Here is a 10,179-nt window from a genome sequence, read left to right as displayed (position 1 = left end):
CAAGGTTATGCACTTAAAAAACAATTTGCTAAGTTTGCAAGCTCAGTAAAACAACTTTCTCTAACACAAACATAATAACAAAATTTAGAATATGTACTGTATTTATTATTGTGTTCAACAGCACAGTCTTTATACTGTGGTTAAAAAAAAGAAACATTGCTATTTATCTGTCAGCATCTTTCTTGTTAGTATTTAAACTGTCACGTCTGATATGTTGCGGTTGAAACTTGTGGTTGGTTTTTGTGAAGTGTTTAGTTATAGTTGAGCCTGTTTCTAAAGGTTAAGTGAAACACACAAGGCCACATACAGTGCTTAGGTGCTGTCTATATAACTTCGACATAATAAGTCTTTTTTAGGTATTACAAATATTTGAAGTCTTCTACTGAGTGCCGCAGCAGAAGGCAAGCAGGGGTTTATCTGATTTACTATGGGTGAATTCTCAGCCTTTGTAGAGAAAGGTGGTGGTTAAATTCCAAAAATGGTGTATAACTTTCTGTATTATAGCTCTTGACATCTTTCCATTTGTCTGTAGAGCTTATGGGAAACTGTGGAGAGGCTGGAGTCCCTGACCTGGTATCTGTCCTAAGGAGCATTGCCTCAGAGAACATCCCGAACCTTCCTCCTGGTGGAGGCCTGGCCAGCAAGTAAATATACAACAAAAATCTACTCTTTCTACACTTAAAACTTGTATATAGTTATTATTATGAGGCTTGAAAATTTGAATAGATTCATTCCATAGAAATTTATCGGCAGAATGTTAACACTGTGCGATGAACTAGAAGTTGAATCCTTCACTCACAAGTCACAAAAAACAGCTTTGTTTTCATAGCACATTTCTTATCACCGTTATGAAGGGCAAGTAAAGGGTTATGCTTTGGAGTGCCATGGTTAGATCTGATCTCACCATATTTCTGGTATTTTGTGATTACTGGTATTGTTGATGTAAAATCAAAATCTAACCACATTTAACTGAATTTAACAGAGATCTGTTCACAGAACTTGTGAGGAGTCTTGTGACTGCTTTTTTACCTTCTCTCTAGTATATAGCTAATACATGCAGCTTAAAATGTCTGTCAAAATACAGCTATTAAATATAGCTATTAAAGTGCTCTTAAATTTAAGTTAAAATGATACATTCGATTACCTGCACCATCACACATCATGCAGGTAAAAAACACGTTTTTATATACATGGCACAGTAACAGAAACTTTATTAACACAGGGGTCAGGCAGCTCTGACAGAAAGTAAGGTTTTGTATTCTTATATTGCACATCCTACTGGTTAATGTTAAACACATTTCAGGTTTAGAAGGTGGAATAGTTTTTACCCTTCAGCCAAAATGGCTCATGACAATGGTTTTGTCATCGCCTCGACAGGCCGAATGAACACCTAAGCTTGTGAATGCAATAACTTGGGAATGGGGAGCGTAAGATTTTCAAATTATTACCATTAAAAATCTCTCTTTGAGTTCGAATCTCAGTGACGTCAACGTCAAGCCAGAGGTCAGGTTGTCTGAAAATGTTGTATGGGATGATTTTTAATTCATCCCATAGGTGCAGCTACAAAAAATCTCAGACAAGTTAAATTCCCAGTAACCTAGACCTCAAGGTTAGAGGTCAGTCCCCTAGGATTTTCAAGTATATACCATAGGTGCCAGTATTTTTTATAATGCAGCGCTTCACAGAATCAGTCCCATACGCCACCTTATATATTCAAAGATGCCATTTATCCACCTAAAATTCTCAACAATTTGTAACTGAAGACTCCGCCTTTACGTCAAAAACGCAACAATTCTTATTTAAACTGCTCATTGGTCTAAAGTGACGCTCGAGTTGTGTCGTTAAACACAGAGATAAAACCTGTTCTTACATTGTATTACTTTAGTAGGTTGAATACGCACTCCCTTATCGCGCCTGCTCATTTCTGACCCGCTAATTTGTGCTGTCGATGGATGGTGTTAGTCATTATTGAAATAAATTGGCTGCATCTTTGCTTATGAACTAGCACCTTGTTAGTAGAACACTTGCAGAACTTTCCTCTCCCATCTCATGCTAATTTGCCCCATCTTGTAAATCTGGCTCTTTGGGTTTATAAGCAGTCAATCTGTTTGATGTGTTTTTAGCAACATGTCTTACTAGGAGAGCGTTAGATGTATATAATGACCCACAAGTTAAAATAGTCTGGGTTGATTAAAGATGTGAAAAGTTTTGATTTTTTTCATCAAATTCAAAAGTGTATATATTGTTTATGTTTGGGATTTATCCAGTTATACAAGAAAAGCCTTTCAAGATTTGATGACGATAAAACACTGAGAAACGCAAGTGTCTGCATCCTTTAGTTGCATCCACAACAACTTCGGATAAACATTAAAAAGCCAACACATGCAGAAAGCACAACATTAACTGACTGCACACATGAATGAAGAGATTACAGAGTGTCATATGCATGAATGGTGAATTCTCTAAAATTGACAAAGTCGCTTTTAGCTCCATTAAGTCCTCAATCAATATACATTTACTGAGAGCGAACAGAAGCTGCATTATGTCGGTGCTGTTTGTCTCCTCTAAGCAGGAAACTATGTGTTGTTTGTGTGTTTGCAGGCGGAGTGTGATCGAGGCTGTGTACAACAGGCTGAACCCTCACAGAGAAGAAGAAGGGGTGAGTTAACCTGTCTCTGAACTCTTTCCCGCCCTTCACCTCTTCAGCCTTTCACCCTGCCTCAACATAACCTCATAAACAAACACCAGCCCAGACAAGGACACTCTTTCTGTGTGCCGCTGTATGTATGTGTGAGAGCGAGAGAAAATGAATGTGATATAAGTGTGAAAGAGGGCGGAGGATAGAATAAACGGAATAACCTTGACAGGTTCAGGGAGCCTCAGTTGACTGCATTCCACGTTGAAAAGCACTGAAGCTCCAAGCGTCTGTTTCTATTTCACATTTATCATCGAAATGGGATGTATAATAAGACCTCGATAAACCTATTGAACCTCTCAGCAGCGAGCGCATATCCTTTAAACCATTGATTTCATATAGTTAATGCTTGAAAAATGCACGTTTGGGGGTTTTTTTGTGTTTGGAAACCTAGCAGCAGAAAGTCATTCAAAAGAACCTGCTAGCTTTATTTGTTACATTAAATATTTACTTCGTGTTACTGATATACTCGGTAGTCACAGCTTATTTAAGGTGGATTCTCGTTACTCTGTTTCATATACTCAGTGTGTGCACTTAAACAAATGCTTGGAGGACATTTAAAAAAAATTTTATTCACCTCATCGGGAAGCCATACTTCTGCAAAGCACTGAGTGATTAGATCTAGAAAGATATTTGAACCCAGATTTGGTTTTGATACTTTCCTAAAATTCAAGATAAGGTCTTCAATCAGATATTTATTTGTGAACATACTGCCTGAAATGTCCAGTTTTTGATCTTTCTCACAATGTTAAAAAATCCCTGCAAAAAATTCATAGATCGAAATCCAAAATTCTAATTTTAAGCCAGGCCCAGCCTCACATCTTGTAAAAATATAATTCAAATCTGTGTGTAAATTTTGCAGAAATCCTCCCAACAGCCGTATCGATCCCAGAGAGGCCTTAGGCTTTCTTACTGTTTTCTGTCTCATGTCTTTTTGACTATGTGGGAATCAGTGTAAATAAAAAATAAGATTAGAGATATTATTCTTCTGTTACATAGAACGGGTATGCACACAGCTTACGAAAACAATGTCAGGATCATCTGTGCTTTAATTACCCAATAATTAAAGTACCCATGCTGCATTGTGCTCGCTGTGTTTGTCTAAGAAATCTCAAGCCAAAGATTATGTAAATTAAGTTGAATTAGATGTTAACACTCCCCCGGCATCATGATTCTGCTCAAAAATATTGATTTGTCTATTCAAACACATTTATATGGGATGTGATCCTAATGTTCTTTAAAAAATTAAAACCCACCTCAGATTTAAGTTGTCATTTTTTAATTTTGGCTCATTTTGCACCACAATGATTTGGTCAGATAGGGACTTCCACAAAGCCATCTAATCGGGATAGCACAAAAGTTTTTTGTTTTGTTTGTTTGTTTGTTTTTAAGGGCAGAGTCACAGATTTTTTTTTCTTAGCACCTTCTATAAATAAATGTTTTAATGTTATTGCAGACAATCAAATTAAATCATACAACTGGGCTGATTTTTTTTTTTTTTCGGGTAATTTATGATATGTAACACCGCACCGTCACTATTAAGAGATAAATAAAAAGAAATGGTAAGTATTTACAGCTGCAAATAATATAACAGCAACTGGAAACGTTTTAAACTTCAGCACTCTGTTTATACTGCAGGAAATGGATATGATGTTAGAGCAGAGAATCCCACATCCAGCATCTTTTAAGGAAGGCTGCAGGCGTTTTTACAAACGTCTTCATTCTGAAGACGAGATCAGTGTCAGGTCTTGAACGGCCCACCAGGGTGAATGTGAAGAAGTGTGTGCATAAATGCATGGGTGTATTTGTTGTATTAATGTCAGTGGAGTCTAGCCTTGCAGGCTCTTTTCTTTGGGCTTGTGGGTACTGATGAATTCCCCCTCCCCTCGTTACACTACACAGCAAATCTCACAAAGGACTGTTGGTCAGAGGGTCAGAGGTAGCGTTTGCATGGGCCTGTCCGTCTGGTGCAAGTATGTCTCTTGATGCTGTGATGCTGTTGTGTGGTAGATGTCTGTGTGTGTGATGTGCCGCTGATTGTAAGGTGATATGTGTGTGTGCGCGTGTGTATATAAATATATATATGTGTGTGCTGGTGTGTGTTTGACAATGGAGCGTGCCTGCAGAGTCTGACCCTGGCGTGTCACCTCAGGCCTGTGCGGGGGGAGAGGAGGAGGAGGAGGAGAGTGAGGAGGGAGGTGGCAGCACGGCAGCTCATCTGCTGGAGGCTCTTCGGCAGTTCCGCATGCACCACCGGGGGCAGTACCGCTCGGTGTTGGAGGAGTCCCTGGCTACCTACCATCTGCGGGGGGAGAGTGCTGTTGAGAGAGCAGGGGAGAGAAGGAGGACGACCGACGACTGTGACAACCAGGACGAACCCGCCTCCCCTCCCTCTCCCCCTTCGCCCCCGCCCTCACCCGCCATTGCAGAGCTGGAGGCCAGCCAAGACGAGCCCATCCCAAAGTCTGATCCCTCCTCTGACTGACCACCTGCCTGTATACCCAACCACCCTCTCATCCATCCTATCCCAGAGCTCTAGTGAGATGTGCTATGACCTCTCCTCCTCTGTCCTTCATCGCAGAACTTGAATGGCCACGTCCAGCTTTGTATTTGAATAATTCATTAGGAACAACAAAAAGGGCTTTTCTGTCCATTCAAGTTCTGTATCTGAGACATACATATATATATCTATATACCTTAGATGTGGACTCTTTGATTTTTCTTCCTTTTTGTTTCTTCTGACCACTTTGGCTTGGATTCCCAAACTTAAACTTGATCACAGAAGCAGATTTATTAACTAATTTTCATGGTAAACAAAATAAAAATATAACAAGCAAAAGTGGCTAGTGAAGCCAAAGTGAACATTGCACTCTATGGCTTACATTTATCCGTATTTGCTTCTGGCTGACCCCACCCTCACCCCCACCCTTAAGCCTCACCCCCACACCTTCATACAGTGGAGGAACTGACAAAGAAAACACGAGGAGACATTCTGAACTGCAGCTGTGCAACCTTTTGCACTGTCTCCAGGCCTACTCCATCTACAGACTCAGAACACACTCTTCTTGTGTTTTTGTATGTGTGTTTATGTGTGTGTGTCTGCATGAGTTTGAGTGACCGAGCAAGAGCCCAGTAATCACTACTGAAACGTGTGTTTCTGATTGCTTGCGATACTTGACAGTTACACAGTCCATCAGCTGCTCAGCGATGGTAGGTTGTTCAAACCAGTCTGGATGCAAATTAAGTCTTTGCAGCTTCCACATGATTACATAAAAAAATAATAAATCGCTTGATACTGTTGTTGGTGGGGTAGAGTGCGGTGGGGGTGTAAATGGCTCTTTGAACAGTAGAAAGCAAAGTTATTAAGTGGATAAAATTTTGGTGCCAGAGCGGCAATTATAGTTCTCCCTAAAAATGTTTAGTCATGCACTGAGGTGTTTTTGTTTTTGTTTGTTTTGTTATGTTTTTACAGCAACACGCGCATAGCCACATTATCTTAAAATGCTAAGCACTACATTGTATGATGCGACCTACATTTGTACTAACAGCTGTTTGATTGGATGGCGTGTTCACAGCTTAGCACTAGTATTTCAAACTGGAAACGTGGGCCTTACTAACAGAACGTTAGCGTTAATTAGTATAACCTGTGGAACCATAGACTGTATATAAAAGATGAACGTAGTTCCGGGTCTGAAAAGTAAAGTATGTAGAAGTGCCATAAACCTGGATTCCTTCTAATTCCCAGCAGGGGAGAGCGACTCCTGTTCTATACATTTAAAAATGCACTCCTACTTATTGCTATATGACTCCGTGGAGGCTTTATGGTCTTAATTTGTAGTTTCAAGTCATATGTAATACAAAATTATGCTCATTTTGTAAATTTTGGTCCCAATTCAGGTCAAAAATGTGGATAAACCAGTGTATGCTTTAGGGTGGGTCTACCTTCTCGCTTCTGTAATCCAGTTTGAATACAAAAACAGTAAAAACTCACTAACCAACGGGCGAGATAATGGTGGCCATCTTTTGTTTACAGTCTATGTTGCAAACCTATTGTTGGCAGTTTTTCCAAAGCTGCTTTTCACTGCATCGATCAGTGAAAGGCAAACTGTAAAAACTGGTAACTGCTGATAAGATTAGGACATGGGTGACATTGGGACTCCTCTGCTTTGATTACATCAGTTCTGTCAGTCTAAAGGTAGCACACCATGTGGGATGGCGACCACAAGTATTCCTGCCTTCTCGATCTTACCTTACAAAAGTGATACGTATACATATCGGTGGGACGGCTGATGTCATACTGTTCACCTGTGGTGAATTACACTCGGACTACAGTTGATATGTTTCATGTGCGATGGCTCTCTGTCTGTAATCAGTTCAAGGTATTATTAATAATCAAGGTTTTCCAAGAGTCCTTTTTAGCTTTTGTTTAAAAAACCCCACATTGCAGCATATTATATTCCTCACAGGTTGTGCCATTGCCTGTACAGATCGAGTCAATCTTAAACACTTACCTCGATGTAACAGATATATTGAAACTGACTGCTTGACCTGCAGAGTTTATTCTTATTCAGGTAGATGGAGGTTATTGTGAGTCTGTACAAGCCCTGTATTCTGGTAATGCATGCGCTGCACTTACCTTTTCAATATCTAAAGCACTTAACTATCAGAGGGGAGGTAATGCTAAACGGCGTACGTGCGTGTGTGTGTGCGTGCTCGCGCCTGTATGTATGAGCTGTATTTCTATGATTTCTATGTGGTTGTGTGGAACAGGTTAGTTCTGCAAATAAGAAATAAAAAGGATTTGAGGTATAATGCAATGATTTGTGTCAAGTGTCTCACTGTAAACTAACTGTATGTATTTATGTCTTGGGGTTTATTTTTTTCTATTTTTCGTTTAGGCCCTGTACCAAATCAGTCATCTTGCAGATCAGGGGTTCAAAGTTGACATTTTTCCATTCAGAAGTGATTGTTTTTCATGATTAAGCATTCCAATCCCAATGCAACATGGTGACATTTGATACAGGACTGTTCCCTGACACTTTTAGTAGACCTTTACTCCGTTTATTGTGTTGTGTATGTGTCTGTGTAGGCTGTGAAGTATTCGGAAACTGCTGAAGCTTCCTTGCTCTCCTCTGTCAGCTGTTAGCTCGAGCCTTGACCTCGTCTCGGCTGCTTGAAGACATTTTAAAGAGTCGTCTCCTTTAAAACAAAAGCAGCTCTCAGGTTTGAAAACTCAAACTGAGCGAGGAGCGAGAGGAAGCCATGTAGACTATAGGGACTCCATTCTCTCCATTCCTCCCCTGTTTTTCAGTCTGACAGCTGGCCTCGTGATTCTCCGCAAGGTGAGTCATCAGAGGTTCTGGTTGTGCAGGGGAATATAACGGCTTTCCACCATTAGCCATTCAATTTGAATATATTAAAAAAGGGGGGGAGGGGAGGGGGGCAGTGAGGTTTAAAGGTTTGCCATTATTTAAGGCTTCTGGAGCAGTTTAATTACTACATACAATGATAGACTTGACAATAACAACTCTGGCACACCTCTCTTCCTTTTCTTTCCTCACCCAGAGTGCCGGTGACCTGGATGACCCTTGGTAGCTGCGGCAAGAAACCCCGTCTCCTCCTGGTGATCCGTGCGTCCACTCGGGGAGGAGGAGTGTCTCTCCATTGCGCCATGTCTTTCTCCACTAAAAGAGGACACGTGGTGTGTGCTGGAGCGCGTGAGTGTGCGTATGTTGGTTGTGTGTGTGTGTGTGTGTGTGTGTGTGCGTGTGTGTGTGTGTGTGTGTGTGTGTGTGTGTGTTTGCAGCAGTGGGACAAAGACGATGACGAAGACAACTACTACACACACGCATACTGCTTTAAACCTGGAGGAAAAACCTGAATCACTTCTCTGAAAAAATATTTTATGAACTGAAGCATTGTGATGGTAGAGATGATTTTTACCATTGAGGTGTTTTTGTTTTTCTTTTCTTTTCTTGAATGTTGATGCCTGACTTCACAATGACATGAGGACCTATCGTGTGTGTGTGGTGCGTGTTCGTTTGTGTGTATGCGAGAGTGTTTGTGTGTGAGAGTGTTTCGAGGAGGGCCAAGAGGAGACAAATGGTGGATAAAGACTTTGTATGTAATTCTTCGTCTCCTGGACTTTTTTTTTTTGTGCTCCTAGGTCTGATAAACACCTAACACATTTGCTTCTTCCCTCTTAAAAGACACAGACACACACACACACACACACTCCCTCTATCTCACACAGACACTCTAAACCATAAACCCCCCCACACCCCCTCCCCTCTTCCACCTGTGCACGTATGTGATGTGCCACCTTCGCAGGGCACTGCATGAGGACTTTGGTTCTACATGTACAGCTACGTGGTTTTTCTAATCGACCTGGATGGACAGCCATTGGTTGAGATGGACTAAACCTGAGGGACCTCTGGACACTGATAGGCTCCTGAGGTTTGAAAAGCAGAGATGATTTGGATTTTATTTTTCTTGTTTTTGTTAGGTTGATGACAATGATAATCATGATGGGGAAATGGGAGGTTATCACTGAAGAGCCGCGGGCAAGTTGGACTCATGGCGTCGCGGTTGATGGTTTGGATTGGGGAGAAGGGGTGGAGGCAGTTCAGTAGTCTCCTCAGTCTTCCTCCCCACCATGACGGTTGGAGGTGCACATGACAGCAGACTGTCCTTGTTTTTTTTCTCTCCTTTGTTTTGGATGTTGTCCATGAGGTTACTAGCTGCTCGCTGTGTAGAGTGAGTGAACTCCCTGTTTTAACCCTGTTCTTGGTTCTCAGACTGCATTGGTAATGTTTGTATTGCTGTTGTTTGATTGCACTCACATTTGATTACAGAAAGCGTCTATATATGAAATAAAATACCTGCCAAGGATCCTGTGGTGGCTGCGTGAATCACTAACTGAAGTCACATCACTTTGAGTCTTGAGTTGTGTGTAGAAATAACATTTGTGTACCGCCAGAGTAAAACTAGTATGTAGGAAGTGGTTTGACAGAAAATGCTGAATTTGTCAGAGCTGGACATTTGTGCTTAAAACTGTAAAATTAGAGAAATGGGGAAGCTAAAGAAAGCATTGCACAAAATGCTGTTGTCCTTTTAAATAACAATAAAAAGACGGCATATAAAAAGTGTTTAAAATGGATTTGATCATTGAATTAGGCATATTAAGCCTAAAGTTATTTACAGAATGTTTTAAGTGTCCATATACACTCAGTATAGGAATGAATGTCTTGGTACTTTTGGACTTTTAAGGATTTCTTTGAACTTTTCAGGGGGGTAGCGTGGAATGCTTACATAGCATAAATCTGTAGCTACTTTAAAAAAAACAAGATTTGGGTACACAAGTACATATCTAAACTAACATTTGGTTAAATGTCTCTTAGCAAGCTGCACTTCAACCAGACATATTTTGGTTGAAGGTAGTCCTCCATCATTCCATCCTCTTTGCCATGTAACAGTACCACAAT

General features: G+C 40.7%; 1 protein-coding gene across 2 annotated transcripts in view; it reads left to right on the top strand.

Annotated features, from left to right (window-relative positions):
* LOC102310967 (protein phosphatase 1B) overlaps positions 1-9,586 on the top strand; it is a 42,803-nt gene extending 33,217 nt beyond the window's left edge. The window contains exons 4-6 of one of the 2 annotated variants that reach the window (XM_005951703.3): positions 533-644; positions 2,602-2,659; positions 8,261-9,586. In XM_005951703.3, coding sequence (XP_005951765.1) covers positions 533-644; positions 2,602-2,659; positions 8,261-8,290 — 200 coding nt within the window. In that variant the 3' untranslated portion in view covers positions 8,291-9,586. The other variant, XM_042216178.1, reaches the window with a different exon arrangement.
* The last annotated feature ends 593 nt before the right edge of the window (positions 9,587-10,179 follow it).

Source organism: Haplochromis burtoni, unplaced genomic scaffold, assembly GCF_018398535.1.
Source record: "Haplochromis burtoni strain Fernald_Lab_line unplaced genomic scaffold, NCSU_Asbu1 Contig_948, whole genome shotgun sequence".
Lineage (NCBI taxonomy): Eukaryota > Metazoa > Chordata > Actinopteri > Cichliformes > Cichlidae > Haplochromis > Haplochromis burtoni.
Note: the sequence above shows the minus strand (reverse complement) of the source record. Positions and strands in the feature narration are given on the sequence as shown.